General features: G+C 53.2%; 2 protein-coding genes across 2 annotated transcripts; one reads left to right on the forward strand and one right to left on the reverse strand.

The window, feature by feature from the left end:
• Positions 1–3,786: 3,786 nt before the first annotated feature.
• LOC131208932 (polypeptide N-acetylgalactosaminyltransferase 3) lies at positions 3,787–6,694 on the forward strand. The gene is made up of 4 exons (XM_058201875.1): positions 3,787–4,069; positions 4,134–5,166; positions 5,230–5,331; positions 5,404–6,694. Exons 1-4 carry the CDS (start codon positions 3,939–3,941, stop codon positions 6,133–6,135), a joined length of 1,998 nt encoding a protein of 665 aa, XP_058057858.1. The 5' UTR covers positions 3,787–3,938; the 3' UTR covers positions 6,136–6,694.
• A 3,052-nt stretch (positions 6,695–9,746) lies between these two features.
• Positions 9,747–11,339, reverse strand: LOC131211009 (probable serine/threonine-protein kinase cdc7). Its single transcript, XM_058204344.1, has one exon. It carries the CDS (start codon positions 11,337–11,339, stop codon positions 9,747–9,749), a length of 1,593 nt encoding a protein of 530 aa, XP_058060327.1.
• Between the last annotated feature and the right edge of the window lie 10,921 nt (positions 11,340–22,260).

Raw genomic sequence — 22,260 nt, forward strand, 5'->3', positions numbered from 1 at the left:
CACTCGGCCAACAAAGTCGAGTCGCAGCGGAACGCGGAACCGAAGAAACGGCCGTCCCGTCCGTGTGATGCTCATTAGAAGCGAAGCGAGCTTTTGCCGGTCGCTGGTAGCCAAAATTGGATTCCCAAGGAATGTCCGGGTGGCGTTGACGAGATGGAATCTGAATGGTCGTTCTCTTCCAGCCGCCGGAGACCCTTCCAGGGGCTCTTTCGTTCACAATCACTTCTCACGCACAACGAATTACATAAAGTTGCATCGCCTCTCCGGTGCCTGTGACCCGTGCGCCCTGAATATTGAATTGAATTGGGCCAAATGGCTTCGGCTAGGGGTTGCAAATTAGAGTGAAGCACCGGAAAAGAGGATGACGTCCTGACGTCTCCGTGTGGGCTTTGCTCCGCAGTCGAGGTTTCGATCGGATGCTTTGGGAAAAGAATTACGCAATACAGGGCAAAGAAATTATATGCATTCCATGCCTTGTTCGAATTTATTTAAACCATTTGAAACCGATCAAATTTAACATGGGATGTGATCGGATCAGTACCACTTTATCCAACGATCGGGCGATTGTGCACAATTTTACGATTAAAACCGCAATCATCACGAAAACCTTGCGGAAATCCTTTATGGTGGAATTAAACTGCAGTACCATTACTGGGATTGCCCAGCGGGCCTCCAGCTGGGTCAAGCACACTCGGCACTCGTTGTCGGGATTATTGTTTATTTACTCGAGTTTGCGAAACGCGAAAAGATACTCCTGAATAACGGCCGATAAATAAGCATTGAATATATTTGAAGTTGCGCCGGACGGCCAACGGAACGAGTTGGATAAATGGGCAGCATAGTATATCGTAGCATAAGCCCGAAGCCTCCCGGTGAGTGAGCCGCCCTATCCCCACCTTCGTTGCAGTGGTACCTCAGCCCCCCCTCGGGGGTAAGCCGATCCCATTTCCAGTTGGACGTTACTTTTTTATTTCCACTAACCTGTGCCTGTGCGGTGTAGAGAAGTTGAATACATAATAAATGAATGAAGGATTTTATATTCCATCATTAGTGAGCCGGCACCGGGCTGTGTAGCATGATATTTATTCATAAGCACCGGCCGAACTGCTGACTTCGTTGCCGGCAGTAGTTCTTACGACAGTTGTAAGAACTTTGCTTACCGAGCAAAAAGTTTCCGAATGGTCCCACGGCCACCCCGCGATGTGGAACGTGAAAAGCCGTCGCGGAATGGATCGAGTTCGAAAGCACAGTCGAATGAGATTTTTCACCCGATGCTGGTTTCGCGGTGCGAAGGAAAAACCCTTTTTCCTTTTCAGATCACAAAAAAAATCCTACATACGACCGTATGCGTATTACAAATCACATTTTAAGCTACTCCGCTGTTCGCGTGAGGGGTCACCGGGATTCATTTTTCATTCCCCAGACAGCAGACAAGACCGAAGCGGAAGCGGCCTGGCCGCCCACATGAGGCTTTCTTAAAAGGCCCAAAACGCTTCACGAACGTCCGGAAATGGCCCCACACCATCAATCATCCTTTGGCGGGCGGCTTCCCGGTTCCGGATGCCGACCAAGGCCCGTCATGTCTGCTGCCATTGGCAACGGCGCTCCACATGGGTCCACGGGGCTTACTCGCGCCGAAGAAAAAAGCGTGTCACGCCGCGCGGGGTACAGTGATTGAAGTTGATGTCTTGCTCGTCGGGCTAAGTCTGTCCACGTGAGCGCCCTGGCGGGGATTTGCGAAAAGACGCAGAGCGAAAAGAAAAACCCTCGACACGATTCCGGCAGGAAAAGCTTCTTTAGCGGGGACCAAAAAACCCAGCCACAGCGCACCGCCCCGAATTCGGGCCGAATACCCTCTTTGACCGTGAACTTTTACTGCGTCGTAAACGGAGAACGCGCTCCGTGTCGCTGCTTGTCGCACGCAATCGGTGTCTTTCGGTGGGGTGCTGCAACTGCACACCTCGTGAGCGCCAGATGAATGCAAATTGAAGCGCTCGAGTATGGATTTAAATATAGACGCCAGGTACTACTACTACTACTACTACTACTTACGCTACTGGCTGCCGGTTGTGATGGACGGTGTGTGGTGCGATGATGCTCCCCGCCCGGTGCGCGCGGTTCCGTTCGGAGTGCAACGTGATGCAACACCGAGGCAACCCCTTCGACCAGCAGTAACTGGTGCGGCCGCCCCTGTTGTTGCTGCGGGCGGACACGATGGGCACCGATGATGCTGGGGGGGAGGGATGCTGCCAGTGAACTACAATTTATCACGCCGCGAACGACTGCGATGCGTCACCGAGGCTGACAGTGAACTTAATTAAACTAAAGGCACGGCGGCGGCACTCGGGGAACTGTGACTTCCAACAGCGCCCGCAGCGACGAAAACTTTTCCGATCAAAACTTGCTCGGCCCGGGAAGGGTGGCACTTCTGCTGTCCACTGGCTACCCTAGCTACACTTTTTGCGCGTCGATGAAATACGCCAACAATCGGGGACCATGTAATCTGCACCACGGCTCGACGGAGATAAGCAACACAATCTCGCTCGCTCTCCGGCTCGGGCTGACGGCATCCGATAAACAATTCCCGAGAAAAACGTGGCCAATGGCGTGGCGTCCACACCACCACGGCGCGCGCCAAATAAACGAAATCGAACGGTTTTTGCGCTTCGGCGTCGGAACGAGTCCCGCTGCGATGAAGATGTTCCTGACGCGACCCCCGGACTACGGTGACTTTCACTACGGGGCGCGTGCTTCGGTGGGTCGGACGACAACAATAACAACTTTCGCAGACACACACGAGTTCGCACGCACGCACGCAAGGACACCAGGGCTCGGCTTCGCAGGAAACGGCACTTTTCGCGTCTTTCGGCGGCAGCGGGCGAACGTCGAATGACGTAGGCGCGCGCGACGGCCCGGCACGCACAGCAGGCGGATACGAGATACCAGGCGCACCCATACACCGGTCGGTGCGGCGGCACAACGAACCGGAACAGACGCGCCGGGAACGCGTCTGAACGCCATTAGTCCACGGAGGAAAACAGGTCGGGAAAATGCTATCGCAGGATGAACCACCAAGCAGGACCGCTGAGTTCCAGCTTTTCGCGCGAAGTTCATGCGCGGAGCCCTCGCTGATGGAGCCGGCCAAGGGTTTGGCCGCTTGAATGGAATGACGTATCCCGTGGACCCGTACGCCAGACGCGTTTTTGGCATGGTTCGGATACAGCTTCTCGGACAAGCGCATTGGGAATGGCAGAGTTCATCGCACTGTCCGCTTTGCCGTCGAAACAGTCGATTGCCCCATAATCTGTGGTAAACAGGGACATAGCCTGCCTAATTGTGCCTTTGAGTTTAATTGAAAAGCTCAGCTCAATAGAATTGCGATACTATTTGGTGGCATTCTCATTTTGTAGGTAAAATATGGTCTGTCTGCCATTTTTTGTCGGAAAAATCAAAGGATACGATCAACATCTAAAATACTTCGTTAAAACTATACGCCTGCCTTTCGGATTATGTGCTATAAATGCTATCGATGATTAAACGATGATACTTTATCATTACAAATAGGGTTAAAACACATTTTAACCAACTTGTTATTTGTGCTCATTTAACGGAAAACTCTGCGGTTCCTATTCGAGCAGTACGAACAACACAGCAAAGCAACCTCATAAGTGATTCGAGCAGTGCGCTCAACCCTGTCCGTTCGAGCAGCGTGGAACTGTCAGAATCTTTTTTCCTTGGCTTTGGCAAACCCAAATGTTTATATGCCGCGGAAACGACTAGCGCCAGGGAAAAGCTCAAAAACTTTGGCCAAAATGCTGCACAAAATATAGCGGTTTGTGAAGGTGAAAGGTTCGCGGCGAAAGTTTGTCTCCGTAGCAGTGTAATCTCTCGCAGTGCCGAACCCAGCGACACCGGATCAGCGGTCAAAAGCAGCCAAAATGATGTTCCGCTTGCGTGTCAAGATTTTCTACGTTTACATTATTATCTCGTTCATGTTCAGCGTGTATCTGTTCTACCTGATCTCAAAATATTCCTTCGAGAAGTTTATCAACTACCAGCGCCATGTGCGGTAAGTTCTGTGCCGATTCCGTGTCGCTCTGTCGCCTTCTAAACGAGTCCCTTTCGGTTCCCAGGAGCAGCAAATATCAGGACCGGCCGCGGATCCCACAGATCGTCGGCCACTACGTCGGGGTCGGTTCGGTGGGCAATCTGTCGAAAGATTTCATGAACAGCAACAACTTCGACCCGATGCCGGGCGTCGGAGAGAACGGCGACCCAGTGGTGATACAGGCGAAGGATCTGTTGCGAATGCAGCAACTGTTTCAGATCAACCGCTACAATCTGCTGGCCAGTGATCGGATCGCCCTGAACCGCAGTCTGCCGGATGTGCGCAAGCCAAAGTGTGCCGTCAAGCAGTATCCGTCGAAGCTGCCAACCACTTCCATCATTATCGTCTTTCACAACGAGGCCTGGTCGGTGCTGTTGCGCACGGTCTGGAGTGCCATCAATCGCTCTCCGAAGGGGCTCATCCGGGAGATTCTGCTGGTGGACGATGCCAGCGATCGGCGGTTTTTGAAGCGCGAGCTTGACAACTACGTCCAAAAGCTACCGATTTCGGTGACCATTTTGCGCCTGAGTCAACGGGAAGGGCTTGTGGCGGCCCGGCTACTCGGAGCACGGATGGCCACCGGCGACACGCTCACGTTTCTCGATGCACACTGCGAGTGTTCACCGGGATGGCTGGAACCGCTGCTGGCCCGGGTGCAGGAGAACCCGAAGAAGGTGGTCTGTCCGGTGATTGACATCATTTCGGACGATAACTTTTCGTACATCAAAAGTTTCGAGTTCCACTGGGGAGCATTCAATTGGCCGCTGCACTTTCGCTGGTACACGCTGAGTGATGAGGAGCTGGCGGAGCGGCGGAAGGACACTACGACTCCCTTCAAGACACCGGCGATGGCCGGCGGGCTGTTTACGATCAATCGGAAGTACTTTTTCGATATCGGCGCGTACGACGAGCGGCTCAAGATTTGGGGTGGCGACAATCTGGAAATGTCGTTCCGCGTGTGGCAGTGTGGCGGCGAGATCGAAATCGCGCCCTGTTCGCACGTGGGCCACCTGTTTCGGAAGAGTTCCCCGTACACGTTCCCGGGTGGTGTTACCGGGGTAAGTATTGCCGATGGTGCGACGTAAGATCGCTTGAGGAGGCTCATTTCCGTTGCATTGCAGATTCTGAACGAAAATCTTGCCCGCGTGGCACTCGTTTGGATGGACGATTGGGCCAAGTTTTTCTTCAAATTCAACAAAGGAACGGAGGAGTTTAAAAGTTTGGTAAGCCGTTTTCGGATTCCACAAACGGGACATGTTTGTCGTCATTACGTTCTCTTTCTTTTCCACCATTAGAACGTCTCGAACCGGTTGGCGTTGAAACGGTCACTGAACTGCAAGTCGTTCGATTGGTATCTGAGGCGCGTTTGGCCGCAAAACTTTTTCCCCGCACCGAACAAATTCTTTGGCCGCATACAGCCGATCGACCTCACGGCGTCGTTCGACTACCAGGAGTACCTGACGTTGATGAAGAAGATCACGCTGATCATCAAGCACCTCAACCCGGAGCTGCAGTGGAAGTTTCTGATCAAATACCTCACCGAGAACGTGCGGCGTATCGGGGACGCGATGAAGGCGGCCAAACATACGCCCTTCTGTTTGCACAAACCGAAGACGAATGCGGCCATCAACCAGCCGTACGGTCAGTGCTTCCTGCAGAAGTGCTCGCTGCTGATCAACGTGCTCGACGAGCAGTTTGTGATCGACGATTACGGGCGCATCATGACGGACGAGGGCATCTGTCTCGATTCGTACCGTCGCACCACCATCGATGGCGAGGAGCTGGTCGAGGGCGTCCGGAAGATTAAGATGGTCACGTGCGGGAGCCAGAAACCGAACCAACGATGGATCTACGAAACGGACACGTACCACCTGAAAAACATTGGCGCAGGTGTGACGGACTGCTTGGAACGTAGCGCGACGCTCGTGCGTGAAGACGGGGAAGACAAGTACGAGCTGTTTCTAGGGCCGTGCGATGTCCGGAACGAACTGCAAAAGTGGATGCTCTTTCCGGTGGCGTGGAAGTAAACCAGGGGGACCCACGGAGTATGGCAGAACGATTTCATTCCAGTACAGACACCCGAGAGGTATGTTGGAACACCATCCATTTCACCACTAGTTAATGAGAGCAAATGTTACTTAAACAAGTATTGTCTGGGAACCACTAGAAGAAGGGCGAGCTGGCAGAAAACCGTCTGCGAGGCAAAACGGGGAACGCAGTGCCAAAAGAGGCACTCCTTCCAACTTTCATTAGCCTCACGAACCTCAATCGGACTTCAGCGCAGGAATGCTGAAGCCGGTTTAGTAATACTAAGACGAGAACTGTAGAGACGAACCATTTCATAACGTAACTTAAGTAACATTCTTCCCGCGAACGCAATGGTATTACGTATGGTGATGTATTTTTATTAGCATATTTTGGACTACATTTACTTACCGTTCATTCTTACCGATTCGTACTACCTTTTGTCAATTCAACCCTTAAAAGACTCGCCCGAATGATATTAGCAGCAATAAGGCGCAACTATCGGTGTTTTCCGTGCTACTCGCGTGTTAGGTTAATATGATTTTAGACTGTGATATTGTGAACGGGCGGAAACGATCGACAGTTTTCGCGCCTCCGGCAGACTTAGGCCACCCAAGCCCAGTGCTCAAACGAGAGAAAGAATAAACTCTAATACAACCGTACAAGCGAAACCCGCTGCATCCTGGCGTACCGTAGAATGATTTACAATAAAACTTTGACATGACCAAGCTCTTGGATATTTCGTCGTCAATCGAATGACACGCGGCGCCGTGGCGCCATGAGTATCGTTTTCATCTATCGTGCATGATATTTATTTTTCACTTGGTTTTTTCGCTACATACATATTAAAACCGTAACGTCTAGAAGTACATGTACAGAAAACATCTTACAATTAACAATTGTGTGCCGGGTGTTTGTTAGAATCGGGGTCGGGTTGTGCCGTTCAAAAGGGCCGTTAGAAATTTTGGCGCCCAAGCGTTGAGTAGAGCCGAAAATAGAATCGCGGCACGATCAACAAGAAGCAATCGACCACACTGCAACCGTTGCGAACTACGTGTTTTGTATCCTTTACAGCAAGGATAACGTTTGGAACTGCCTCTCTATGGGGGCGGTTAGTAAGGTGCACCGGAAACGATCGAGTATTGCGTGTGTTGCGGATTTTTGTTCGTCTCCGCCGGCGTATATGGTATGGTACAAAACGGTTTCGTTTAACTATGATTAATGGTTTTTCGCTATTCACTAGTGCCCGCCGGACCGGTTCTTCCGGTTCGTCGCCCTACGGTACTTGGTGTGTATATTTGGACTAAAAAATCGTACAATTAACAAGCAGATAAAATCTTCTCAATCAATAAAACAAACTACACTACGATCGCAAGTTTGGATCACGGTCCCGCCACTCCACCGGTCCTCGAAGGCACAACGCGTCGCGCCGCAGCACAACTTTACTTCCAGCCACATCCGCCCAGTGCTCGTTACTCCGCTGATCCGGTTGTTTTCTTGTGAGTCCTACGCACCGGGGCACCGGCTTTTGCTTATCTAACTTTGTTGTTTGCAATTCTTATCGGCTTAGAGTGTTTATGAGTACATTTAAAACAAAAATATCTACCTCACTAACGCATCCTTCCGTCGCTTCTGCTTCCGACGATTGTATTGGTAACTAATTTGTAACAGCAGTGAATATATCGTGGCGATGTTGTGAGTTGCTAATTGTAAGGGTAAGTGTCACTAGTGTGCGGTTGCGCCAACCCAACCAGGTTGCTGCCGGGTTTGCGGGATCTTATCTCCGGGCAGCCAGGCCGGATCTCGGCTGGCGCAGAGATCGCAGGTATTTTATGGTTCCGCGAGCTCATCCGTTCGGACGGACGGCGCGCCGCGGATTAGTTTAATGGGCTGCAGGTCGTCTTCTTGGCGACCGCCCCGATTCTCAGCCGCCGAGTGTTTTTGTCCCGCTTGCGTCTTGACGGGAAGACACTTGTGCTCGGTTGCGCTTTTCGCGTATCATCATCGCGGGCCACACTATCGGGGGGCTGCGATCAACGATCAAGCGGGGCCGAGCATCACCGGTTGCTGGCGACCTACTGTTGAGCAGTGAGCATTCAAAAAGCAGCCAAAGGAAATAAAACAAAAAACGTACGACGCTCGTGGCCAACGTTTCGCAAGTCTCGCGGCCCGGCCAGTTTCCTGTCGCGATGGCCGCGATCAGCGCTAAACATTGAAACGGTATCAGCGAGAGATCAGCGACGACAGCGAGCGACGACGCGTGTTTTATGTCTGTTTGATGCTCCCGTCCACAGCTGGCCGATCTTCGGCCAGCCTCCATTTCCCTACTCCCGGTGCGTTGTTTAATTTGCTCGAACCGCGAGATCGAACACTTTTCCACGTCCCCGGACGGCGGAGACCGTTCGCGAAAAGTGCCGGTTTTATGCGCGAAGACGCTTTGCCGGGCACGGACACTTCGCGCCATCTTCAGCAGCGCACGCGCGTGTTTTCGTGTTGTTCGAACTTAATTAGAACACAAATGGTTCCCGCGCTTCCGTTAACGATGGACAGCATAAAAACGTGTCTTTCGCGCATAGCGCACGACGCACGAGGGGACTTTCTTTCTTTTCGACGTTGCTTTACCGGGTCTGCGTTCACTTAGCTAATTAGTAACAACACAACCTAAACGTCTAGGGCCTACACGCTAAACAACCCCCCAAAAAAACACTCTCGGTTTACCCACTAGAAGAACTAAAACTCAACAATACTTTAACGATTTCACTCCCAAACACTTGCCTTGCCACGCGGAACACTCCCTTTCGGTTCACGCAATTCCGCGTCGTTGCGCAAGGTGTCCGTCTTCAGAGTTTCTTTGCCTTCCAAGAAACCCTTCGCCTCCGAAGGTGTTCCGAGGAGCGCATCTCTCTCACTACAAATTCAGGCGAGCAGATTTTATTTGGCTTTGGTTGAACGATTACTTTTGAGTACCATGTTTCCGTGCACTAACTTTAGTAGTTCCCCTAACAAGTAGTGCTCCCTCAGTTTTTCAGGGGCAGGGAGCAACCCAGAAAGCGGCTAAGCGTAAAAAGTAAAGTAAAACGAACGAAAGAAACACAATGTAAAATGTAAGCGAAAAGCGGAAACATTCGATCTTCGACAGGAAGCGAAACTCTACGTAGCGCAGGTATGGCAAGTGTAAAATGTAGCGAAGGACCTTCGGTGCTCGTGGAACCTTTTTGGGGGTGCCGAAACTACTCCAAAGAGAGACCCTCCGCTGGTGCTAGTAGAAGGTGAAGGTGAAGGCATAAACGAGAACAGTAATCCTAACACGCTAATACTATTTAGTCGCTGAAGGTGCCGGACCGGGCCTAGCGTGGTTAGTGGTAAATGGGCCCTCGATCCTCGTCACGTCAGCGAGCGGCACCTCGAGGCTTAGAAGCTATTTAGGATCGGTCGTAACTTTGCCGGTACTCTCGCTCTCTCGCTCTCTCTCTCCGCGTGGTTCGCTGCATCCGAGGTGACACGGATAAATTATTTGTACATCAACTTGCAGGATTAGTGGCGGCCGTAGTACTAGAAGTAGTATTGCGAATACTGTGTCGAAGGAACCATCTTACACCGGGCCATGGGGACGTCAGGTGACCTGTAACGGTTCCCCATCACCGTCCTCCTCGTTGTTGTTCGTCTCCATCTTGATCGGCTCGTCCTGCTGCTGCGTCTGGCTGCCGATGCTGGCGGCCGGCGACACCGGTTCATCGTCCGACGGGGACGAGCTGCGCGAGGAGTGCGTATCGTTCTGGAGCTCCTGACGCCGGCCGTACGAGCGTCCGTCGCTGGACGGACTCGAAAGGGTCGGAGCGACCGCCGTCGGAGGGTGATGCTGCTGCTGCTGCTGTTGAAGCCGCAGCGGTATCGGGAGCTGCGTCACCTTGCCCATGAACGAGCGGATCTCCTCGAAGTACGAGTCCTCCGGTATGCCGCGCGAGTTCCGCCGAGCCGACCGGAGTCGCTCGTCCAGCCCAAGCCCCAGGCCCGCCGCATCCGCCTCGTGTTTCTTCAGGTGCCGGTCCAAGTTCGTCTGCTGACCGAAGCACCGCTCGCAGAGCGCACACTTGAACGGACGCTCCTTGTTGTGGATGTTCCGGACGTGGCGCTGCAGGTTGGACGAGATGCTGAACGATCGCTCGCAGTACTTGCACTTGTAAGGCTGCTCCCCGGTGTGGGTCCTCAGGTGGCGCGTCAGGTTCGCCGATCGCGGGAACACTTTGCCGCAGAACTTGCACGCATAGCGATCCTTGTTCTTGGTGTGCGCCCCCGGAACTCCACCACCGCCGCCGCCTCCGCCGCCACCAGGGCCACCTCCCGGGCCGGGCGCTAGATTGTGGTTGATGATGTTGGCGTTGTTGTTGTTCAGCACGTTCGCCCCACCGCCACCGCCGCCAGTACCACCCGCCGCAGCACCGTTGGTGGCGTTCTGCCGCAACTGCGACAGACTGGCGGCCAGCGCCTCGCGCTCCTTTAATCGCTGCAGATCGTAGGAGACGGGCGAGCGGGGCGGCAGGAACGAACCACGGTACGGGAGCGGGAGGCCCGCCTTGGCGATCGCCTCCAGCATCAGCGGGTTGAGACCGGGCGGGGGAAACAGGGCCGCCGAACCGGCGTGGTGGTGGTTCGCCAGGTTCGATATTCGGAACTCGTCCTTGATGTTGATGTGGTTGTTGTTGGTGTACTTGGAGCTGTTGTTGTTATTGTTGTTGTTGTTATGGTGGTGGTTCGTAGGACTCGGGCTCTTATTGCTATCGGAGGACTGCTTGCCGCTGCTGTGCTTGTGGCTGTGATTGTTGTTGTTGTTGCTACTGCTGTGGTTGTTGTTGTTGCTGTCGTTGAAGAATATCACATTGCCGGCGGGCAGCGGTTTGGTGGACTCGGAGGTCGGCGAGCCGGACCGGGGTGGTCCGTGGGGGTCCGCCTCGTCGTCGGACGCCGACGCCGAGGTGCCGCTCGCCGGGAACGACTTCTTGCGCTCGACCCGCAGATCGAGCGGCTGTTCGGCGAGGCTCTGCTGGTGCTGCTGCTGCTGGTGCAGCAGGTTCGAGGACGAGGAGCGGTTGGCGAGCGAGAGATCGAACGGGGCCGGCAGCGTGGATCCGAGACCGAGCAGCGGGTAGACCGCCCCTTGCTTGGGACTTGGCAGCATCTTGCGCGGTGAGTGGTCCTTTTCTCGCATCTTTGTGCGCCGCTCACTGCATCCGGGCCGCGCCCGCGTTCTTGAGGATCTCTCTCTCTCTCGTCGTTGTCGGACCACTCTGGACTTCTCTACCTCGGGGGGGGCTCAGGGGGGGGGGGGGGGGGGGGGGTATTGGAAAAGAGTGCAAGGAGGGAAAGGCAAGTCAGAAGCTGCAAGCTGCATTGTTACGGACAGTCCCGCGGAAAGGCGGCCTCTTAATTGAGCCATTCATTCCCCCCGCCCCCGGGTGTGGACCGCACGTGTCCGTCTAGCTCCGGAGAAGACACTTCTTCAGCTACAATGGCCCCACCGGTCTATTGTCCGTAGAAGATGTTTTTGCGACCCAGTTTTGAAGATCCGACCCCCCGACGGACCAGGGACTTAAAGACTTGCCTGGCCTGGCGTTGGAACTGTCGTCCGGGCAAATATTGGACTTGCTATCATCGTTTGATATTGTCTAGTGGACCTGCGCCCGTGGGTCGCTGTCCAGCGAAAGAAAGCCCCCCCCGGGGACCCCGGACCAACGTCAGGTTGTTGGGCAGCGCTCGCGCCCTACAGGAATGTTAATCAAAAAGGCCGCCATTTCGCTGACTCTCTCGCGTGGCGCACGAGGCGATGATGATGCAGCTGCGGTGTGGCTGCGGCAGGAAGTGGCACCTAAGACAAAGAGACACGGGTTGGCCGGGCTGCCGTACGCCGTACCGTTTTCTCTTCGCCATCTTCGCTCGGGCGCTCCAGATTTCCTTTTATGAAAACCCATTATTTGCCCACCGTCAAGTCGAAGACCGGCAGACGGCTGAAGTGTGGCGCACGACTATCGCGGCCGTGGCACGTGGGTGCGCTCGGTGGCCTCCGTTGATTCGAACGATTTCGCCTGCTGCTGCCAGGTAGCCCCCCCTTTCCGGCCACCTCGCTCCTCGGACAGTTTTCAAATGGATCGCGTGCAGGGACCCAGAGTCCCCATCGTGTGTTTGCTGTCCACTCGACTCGGCGAGTGTCAGTCCCGGGATTTTCTTTCGCCCTCCCCCCCCAGCTCGGGAGAAAACGGGATCAATCCCTGTCCCGGTCCCTATTTGTGTGTGTCGAAATTCGTCACGGAACCGTATGTTTGTATTTTCATCTGGGCCAGGACCGGTCAGCGTTGGATCGGACGGTTTGGAAATTGAAAATGGACGGAACTGAAGAAGGGGAAATGCGAAGCGCCGAGCGATCGGATCGGAGCTGGACGATGGCGAAAATGAGAATCGTGATATGCGATCATTATCTGGAGTGTTTCGGAGTTTTCGGTCGGGTTCGGTTTGTTAAGCCCGGGGAAAATGATTTGTACCGATGTCCGGAGATTGTTTGATAATGCCGGTCGGCTTCGCGGCACACGCTTATGTTTGGGACAGTTCGGTTGTTCGGTGAAATTGGCGGTCGATGAAGTTGTCGAGCGTGCCGGGTGACACTTTCTTGAGATCTTGATTTACGCGGCCAAAAGTAAGGGGGCCTTTGGGAACTAGAGTACAATGTACGGCACAACGGGCCGAGAAGAAACATTAGAAACCTGTAATCGTTCGACAACCAAGATTGTATGAGCTAAAATATCGACAAAAACTTTACTGTTTAAGTTTTATCGAAAACTCGAGTATAGCAATGCAGTCAGCAGATGATTTCGCCCAAATTCCAATTCAGCCCAATCCTTTCGCCCAAAACTCGGAATACTAGGTGATCCCTCACTAAATCTAATATCTATTAGGTGTAGCAATTAATTCGTGCGCTTGTACAATAGATGGCATTACTCCCTAAATGTAACACATATTTTTTTTAATGAAATATGTATTTGATAGCTACTGTCATTGCGCATCTAACGCGGCATAGATTGTTTGTTCAAAGTGTAAACAACACCTGTTTTGAGCATTTGAACATGTCAAGTTTTGTTCCTGATAAAGCGTTTTTGCGGGGATTACTTTAATATGACGAAAAGTGTTACCGAAAGTCATCACATTTTTATGGATGTCTATGGTGAATGTGTTCTAGCTGAGAAAACGCGTTAGATGTGGTTTACACCGTTGAAAGGTGGTGATTTTGGCTTTCAAACCAAGAGCGACCTGAACAGTGAAAAAAAAGATTGGTGATGAAGAATTGGCAATATTGCTCGATCGGAATGCATGTCAGATGCTAAAAAAACTTGCAGAAATGTTAGGAGTTGACCACACGAAAGTTTCTTATCGCCTAAGTGCCGTGGGAATGATTAGAAAAATGCTTTTGGGTTCCACATGAATTGAAAAAAACAGGGACATTGAAACAAGGAAAACCATTCGCGAATTGATGACATGTTGACAATGATGATGATGGCGATAAAAGACATGATGACATGACCCCACATCCCAAAACCGCTCAAAACCTATCTCAAAAGTGCCTTGCCAAAAATGCCAAAATGTTGCTTTTTCGGACTAGTATTTGTTCCGTTACATGAGTAACGATTTGACAGTACAGCGATTCATTTCTTATGAAAGTATCGTAAAATGGGTCCTTGAGTAGATCGCTCCTAAAGATAAGAAGTTCTATCGACACGGAATCGAAGAACTACCTAAAAGATGAGAGAAAGTAGTAGCTAACGATGGACAACACTTTCATTAAGGTGGTCATACGTTTTGTTGTTGTAATTAGGTCACAAGTGTCGTAGAAAAACGCACGAATTAATTACTACACCCAATAAATATATCAAAAAATTAATTACAATTTCAAAGGACCAACTCTCGATAAGCACAACTTTTTCAGAGTTGACCCTTTTAATTTACCATCGAAACCGGGCACCATCGACCCAAGACCTACATTGCTGGCTGGCGAGGGCTAAACTATGCCATTACCGGACGGCAGGAATGATATTATTTTTGTCATCTCCCGGCGCAAAACATTATCAAATCGCTTCATCCCCAACCCGAATCGCTCCGGAGGTTCCTGCGCCGACGATTGCGCAATCCCCGGCAATGCCGGCATCGTTTTGTTGGTTCGTTAGGTTCCGCCGGGGCCGTGCAATGGGCACTAATAGCCTTAATAAATAGGTGAGCCGTGTTGAATCGCCCGCATCCTACCCGCGTGCTCCTTCCCCCCAACAGTCTGGCGGGGCCCAGACGAGTGCACAGAAAATTGATATAAATTTGATTTGAAAATAATAAATAACGGCGCCGCAGAAGCCCGCGCTACGGAGGTCCGTCGCCAGACCTGGGCAGCCATTTGGGGGCAGCCTTCCACGTCACGTTCCACCAAGACGATGGTGAACAAGACGCCGCCGCCGCCGACCGAAGCGAACCGAAACAATGCAAACCGGCCGGCAGGGGACGGGAAAATAGACGAGAAATATAAATAAATACGAATCCAACTTATTACGGAGGAGCGCAGCGCAGAAGGTACATCACCACGGTGCGGCTGGCGGACGAAAGGCTCAGGTTAATCGAGAGCACGAGCCGCATTCGCCGTTTTTGTTGCACGCCGCGGAACCCGGGCCTGGAATTGATCCTCGTGGCGCGAAAGAGGGTGACTCCCGGCCATGATCGGCCGACGACAACCCGACCCGAGCCCGACTCCTGGCCCCGGGTATCGATTCTCACCCGTGGACGGACTCGACGCCCATCGGGAGTGTGGGGCGGGGGGGAAGCACGTGCGACGGCGCGCGCGGGAGAAATCAACTACACCGATTTCCATTATGAATAAATATAAATAATCATTACGAGTCAGGCACAGCGGCGACAGCGATCCCCCCGGTGGCGGACAGGGGGCGCACGGGATGGTGTCAGTGTGCCCACCCGCATCGCTGGGTTTGATGTCCCCAGACCCCCAGGAGACCCTCCGGTTCGTTAGGCTGTGTGTCGGAGTTGTGTCGGAGTCGTCGGAGCAGCGAGTCTCGGGTCGATCTCGTGATCCCGAGCCTGGAGAAGTATTTTCTACCACTGTCCTCCGAGGCACTAATCCTATTAACTCGTGTGCCTTTTTTTGGGGGATCTTCATGATCATTCCTCACGATATCTGCTTGCTAGGTACAAGGGCTACTTCCATGCCCTCCGGGGCCTGAACCTGCGTGGACGAATCTCGGTGGAAACTCGTGATGAAATGATGATTGATTACCAAGAATGCTGCCGAAAACCCGCGGCCAGCGGCCATGCGGTGAGCTTTTCTAATCGAACTTTTGTCCGAACTCTGCGAGGATTCACCTAGGCGGCCTAGGTCTCGGCGAACCCCAACCGTAACCACAGACCAACAAAAAAAATATCCCGCTGCCTGGCTAGGAGCTTGAGTGATACATACGCGTGTGCCTTTTTTTTTTGCAACTCAACTAATCCATCTTCAGTTACGAGCATCCCGACCGTGCCCCTCACTTCACAAATTCCTGAGCGCCCCCCAAAAACCGATTTCGGGGGGGGGAGGTCCAAGTATTGGATTACCTCCAGCGGAAGACTCGGCTCCAAGGAAGGCGAGCAGAAAAAAATGCGAGGCCTTGGAATATGAGATGGTTGAAGAGCGGACCCGGAGCAAGGAAAGTTGGTGATACGGCCAATCGGTTAGGCGGTACGAACATCATCATCATCATCATCATTAGCCGGCCAGGGTATGCCGCTGCACTCGTCGGAGGTGTATCGTCCGCGGTCGAGGCGAAGAGTCCGGCGCTTTGTTTGCCACTGACCGCGACCGTCTCTTGCGGTGTGGTGACCTCTCTCATGCGCGATACCCCTTGCGATGAGATCGTCCATCAGCGGGGCCGGGGGCCGAAGGCGAAGAGTTTCGGTTCGGGCCGGCTTCCTTCTGCTTTCGTTTGATTGAGTGATGGACATTTTCTGGTTTAAAAGTGTATCTAATTTCTACAATCAAATTAAATTGAAAGTTCCACTTCCAGCGGGGTGGCGAGCTCACGTCAGGAACCGCGCCAGTTGTGGGCTACCGACAGAGCGAGCTCCCTCTCTCCCTCCGTCCCGCTCCGCGTTCCGTGGAATCCGTGGTGTTCCCCGGCGGTGGCGGTGTTCATTTACATGTCTTCCTTGCTGGGGACGGAGCGACCAAACCGAAACACAAGGAGCCACGGCGAGGAGAAGATGCTTGAAGTTGACAGGCCCGAGGGCTCGTTAGTGTTTGGGAGATGGGCTGTGGTTCGCCCGCTGTCTCCCGACTCCCGATCATCGGTCGCTCGGTGGGGATCAAAACTCCAATTTCTTCAACCGGAATCTCGGACGAGCTCGTCACGCGTCACCGGGGCGGGGGGTTGACATTTTCCTGTGGTCTCACAAACTAGTGCATCTGGTATCTGGTTTACGGCGAGGCGGCAGTGACGAGGTCGAAACCATCGTCAACTGTTTTAGTGTCCATTTCCCTGGACCGGAGCCACTTCGAGATTATGAAACGGAACGCGAACAGAAGCTCAACAGGCGAGGCTCCCTGTGGAGGGCCTTCGGTTTTTGGGGTGCCGCGGCCCCTGGTGGGGCACGCGTAGCCCGTTTGGGATGACGTTTTAATACCACGACACCGGTGTGGACGTGTCGGTGGAATTAGATACCGCCCGATTGTTTCGGAACATTCGGAGCTCTCTACGTGCCGAGCCGGTGATGCTATCTTGCGAGGGCCCATAACCCTTCGCGCATACGCAAAGCAGACATCGAAAGGAAGAGAGCGGACTCCCAAAAGAGGTCCCCGGTCAGCGCCAGACGCCAGCGGTCAGCTCGTACCTAGCGCGTGATGGATTCCCTGTCTGATTCGAGTGTCGTTGATCGATGCAGTGGCGGTGAGAATTTGATACATTTTTTGGCTTCCGTTAGCTGGCTCCGGGTCCAAGAAAAATGGCCACTCGCTCTGGCCGACACTTACGCTGGGGGCCCGGGGTTGTTTTTCCGAACACCCGACCCAGAGAGACACGTCAGTGATCGATTGACGGCGTTAGCGTTGGCTTTGCGCTTCGCCGGCAGATCGGCCGGTTGGTCCGGTAACTGGATCCTGGGAACGGTCGACCGGCCGGACGACCCTTTTATCTTCCCGGTCCGGGCTTGCAAGTAGTAATAATAACAAGAGCACCGGCAGCAAAAGTAAGATATGGACAACAACTAAATGACCAGTTGTTGTGGCGGACGGACGGAGCGGTGCCGCCGCTCCCGAGCGGGGGCATAAATCAAATCGTGGACCCGATTCGATACGGCCGGAAACTAGATACGCCGCCACGCAGCAGCAGCAGCCGATCCGTTACGCGTGGATGATGCGCGTGCAGAGGATTGCTTTTGCTTTCTTTTGGCCGGACCGTGCGGATTTCTTGCGTGACTTTTCCTGGCGACTGAAGGAAACTTTCTACCCGCGCGCGGCGGAACCCGTCGGAAAACTGGAGCAAAAGAGCAGCGGACGGATCGTCACCGGGTTATCAGATCTCGATCCGTCTTCCGCCGCTTACCGCAATCGGACGCCGACGATCGCCGAAGTGATCGATAATAATCGAGCCCAAGTCAGCCCAACGGTTGTGGTTGGGAGGCTCGTGTTTTTATATAGACCTGGCACCAAGCCCCTTCAGGGGGCCGTTTTATGATGGCCCCGGCTGCCGACCGCCAAGTCACAACACCGGGGATTTAATTGAGACGTTATACGCGGATGGTGTTCCACTTCTGCTGGGACCGTTCCCCGGACAGGGTGGGCCGGACTAATTGAATCGAGTCTTCGTCCGCCTTCGAGTGTGATGCACCGGCGAGGCTTTCCCGAGCACGGCGGCCATGTCGATAAGGATTAAAGGGTTTTAATTGAATCGTTAATGTCCCGCCAATCTACGGCTGGAGCCTTCGGTCTGTGGAGCGTTTGCACTGCCAACATTGGCGACTCCCGTAAATCATTGCCAGCAACTAGCCCCACAATAGGCTGATTGGTTGGGACGGGGCTTTTTTTGCCGTGTGTCTTTGGGTGCAAATGGGAGCAAGGATCTGCCGTCCGGCAGGATTATCCGGCGGTGACTGGACAATTGGACGAAACATCCGGGGCGCCCGTTGACAAGCTGAGCTGAGCGAGTCGAGCTTGAAGAAACCGGGACCAATCAGCCGACCGTTTGGTGTGCGACGAAGCATCGGAATTCTCGGCGCTCGGCGCGATACTTATCATCCCGCCAAGTCTTCGGAGCGAACCTATTCGCCTGGCCGGTCCCCGTTCCCGATAATTGGAAGCCAAACGGAAGCCACTCCGCACGGTGACGGTGGTCGTTAGAAAGGTATCTATTTTCGTGACAGCTGAATTGAGGCACCCGAAGCTGCGCAGCATCCATCCCGTGGTAAGTGGAACCGGAGGACGTCACCAGATGACAGGTCTCGGGGGTCCTCCTCACGCTGTCGCCCCGTCGCTGATTAGCGCGGGCCCTGTGATGATCGACTTCCTGAGCGTTCCTTCCTCCGGGGCCACGTCAACGAAGCGACAAAAATGACAAGTTCGTTCGGTCCCGGTTCGGTGAGCTTTTCACTTTTACGTCGCGTTTATGTGTATGTTTTCTACGTGTCCCGAATGCCTCTTCAGCAGCTGCCCGTAACCGCAGGTTGGGACATTGATTGATTTGCCATTGCTTTAGCAAACTCGAGCAAACCGAAGGCCAGAGGTGCCCGAAGCGAAACTGTCATCGGAGTTGGATTGAGTGGCGAAGTGGAAAAGAAGGCCGAAATTCAAACGACAACGGCGATCCCCGAATTCGCCACACCGCACGACCGATCGACGAAAGGATGACGAAAAGTTGATTTGACAAATTCCTACACGGTGCTCGCGAGCCACGATCGTTCGTTCGGTTCGGAGTCCCTCAAAATTGTGCGTGAAATAAAGCATACGAGCCTTCAAGGATGCACTCGATGGATTCCATTTTTTCCATCACCCGGTGACCGCTCCGGGCGACTACTGGTATTCGGTACGGTTGGTTGGCCCCGTTCTTTTTGGCCGACTTCGGCGTTCCGCAACATCGGCCACCATCGAGCGACCTCTGGGGTCGAGTTTGAAAAATGGTCAACTAGAATTGGAGCACCGGGCCGTGATTGAGGAGCGCAGCGTCCGGGGATCGTAGTTCAGCAAATGGCGAAGAGGCGTACTCCGTGCGTGCGTGGTCACCAGGTTCTGACCGCCGAGGCCCCGCCGAGGGTTCGCGTGAACTCGCGTGATCTAGGGGAACCAATTAATTTCGAGGTGATCATGGCTTCATGAATATTGATCGCGTTCGTTCACCGCGCGATCGCTCGCTCACGGTTCCTTTCACCTTGGTGTGCGAGTGGCCGGGTTCTGGGCCCCCGGCGGATGCGGGGATGCTTGGGTAACGCCCTGCTTCCTGCTTCCAAACGCTGCGCTGCGTTGCACTTTGGCGTTCGTTTGGCGGCCACGCGTCGCTAATCGCGTCACGTAATGACCGGTCCATCGCACCGCCGTCGTCGTCGTCGTCGTCGTTGGTGCTAACCCTAGGATTAGTGGTGCGGTTGCGATGGCGCGTTCTAGTTTCGCCCGGACCAATCATTCTAATGATTACGCAGCTTAATCGATCGCCAGTCGCCGATCTTCGGACGCGATCGTCCTTTCGAAATCGCGCGCCAGATACTGCGTCCCGGAGAATGTGGTTTCGTCACCCGGATCGGCGAACCGGAAGCACCACAGGCCTTCACCAAACGGCGGCTCCCTGTCGGACTTCTGCCGAGTCGAGCGAAGGCTTTCGATCGCCACCGCTGCCGGCTCTCCGAAAACCTTCAGCCGCTGGAAGCTGGCGAATTTCATGGCCGCAAGGCAATCGATTCTGCGCTGGCCGCGCCGCGAGACGCCACATAAAGTTAATTAATTATGTGCTCCGATTTGCGCCTGACAGCGCTGGCGATCGCGAGGATTGATCGGCAGTTTCGGCCAGTGAGCCGTCGGATAGTGTCAAGATAATATTCGTCGGCAAAAACCCGGCAACCCGGGTGGACGGGCTGCCGGGCGTCGTAAAATCGAAACAGAACTAAAATAATTTCAACATTTTTATCGGCCCGCTCCCGCTTGGCGGCCACGAAGACGCCGAGGGGCCTATAAATATACGCTCGATTTGCATGCCGCCTCGCTGGCCTCGCTAATGATGTTGCTGCACCTAATTAACATCCATCTGTCTTCGCGGGCGCAAAAATTAAGCCCAAATCAAACATCAATAAGATAAAACTAGATCCCCCTTTATGGGCGGCCCACCCCGAGCGCCTCCTGACGAGGGAGAAATTATGAAATGCGGTTTCGCGAATCGCTTCGTCGATCGGCCCGCGATCGTTTATCGCACAGCCCAACTGACAAAATTGTCCAACAACCTGTTTTTTAAATGTTGTGCTGTTTTTTATTAGATCTGCTACCCGACCACGGTTAAATACAGACAAGGAGTGTTCGCATAAAATCTCGAACCTAAATTGATCATCATTTCGTATCATTCATTCGTCATTTGATTAGGGCACAAAGGATTAGGAAAAGGCAGTGGAAAGCAACACAGATCAGCTGGGGAATTTGGTGCTGAGTTGTTGGCCAAAATCTATATGAAAATGAAAGCTTTCCAGAAGCTCTTATCCTAAATTACACTTATCACTTACACTTATCTTAAATCGTCTAAGCTATAACAAAGTGCTAGGTCTTTCCTTTTGAAAACGTTCTCCCCAGTTTCAGTTACTGTTGGAGAAGTTTCGCAATGGCGAGTCATTAAGGTTTTGGCAGTCGGTTTTCAATAACAATCATTCAAATCGTGAATATTTATATTTTATTTACTGTCAATACATTGATCAGACTCTTTTTTATAAAGGCAAGACTTCTCTAACAACATTTCGTAAGATTTCTCTCAAAACATGTTATTAGAAATGCAAAGATCTAGATCTAGATTGATACCACGGAACAAAGCTTTTTAAATTGCTAACCGTCAAATAGAAGTCGAGTTCCTTCGAAACAGATGTACGATTGCCCAGTCCTCAATCATAGACGATCTCCTGACGTCAACGTTCGACACTGTTCACAATACTGGCTCTTTCGGTTCTTGCTAGGCTAATGAGATCCCGACAGGAACACATTCACGAACCTTCTTCGAAATCGTCACCAAATCGACCCAGTTCACGGTCTGTCAACTACGAAGAACAAAAAATGTCTTAATTATGGCTTTAACACTTCCACGACCCGAGACGATAGATCTTTCAGGAGTATTTTGTTTTTTCATGTCAAATCTAATACGAGGAACCATTTGGGCACCTTGCTGACCATCTTTGAGCAAACAAATAAATAAGCATTGGCGTCAGCATTGGCGATCTGCCGAGGCACGTCTGTCACGGCGACAAAAACATTTCAATTTTATTGGATCGGTAATTTGCGATGTGTTCTCCGCAGGCTGTAATTACGCCAAGGATCACTCAGCCGGCAGCCGGCCGCCGGCCGCCGGTTACGGTGAAAGTGTTGAAGTGCCAATCAGAAGGGTGTCCCGATGCCGACAAAGAGGTCGCCCTACGGACCGGAGACCGCACCACAGAAATGGACACCGATACCATCAGCCGGGACCGCAGTCAGTGACAGCGAACGGGAGCGGAACGCCTCGCGAAGAAGCGCCCACGTCCGTTAGGAGTCCGGGACGGCCCATCGGTGGTCCTGTTGTGCCCTGCCAGTAAAACACTGGAGCTGGACCGGCCCTTGACACGCTCTCGCCGGCGGCCGGTCGGTCGGGAGTCGAATATCGTCTCCGATCTTCGATGCCCGGCGGCGGCTGGACGGGGAACTTTCACGGATGAAACTGCAAATCAGCCCGCACGATAAGCCTTATTATTAGACCGCATAAGTTCCCTTGATTGACGCTCTAATCCCTCGTGCTAGCTAGCGTCCCGAAGGTAGCTCCCGACTCGCGGCCGGCCGATCGATTCTCCTGGAGGCTCGCCCGAATGCGGGTGATGATGGCGTGGCGTACACGAAGGCGTTGCCGTGG

This window comes from Anopheles bellator, chromosome 2 (genome assembly GCF_943735745.2).
Source record: "Anopheles bellator chromosome 2, idAnoBellAS_SP24_06.2, whole genome shotgun sequence".
Classification (NCBI taxonomy): Eukaryota; Metazoa; Arthropoda; class Insecta; order Diptera; family Culicidae; genus Anopheles; species Anopheles bellator.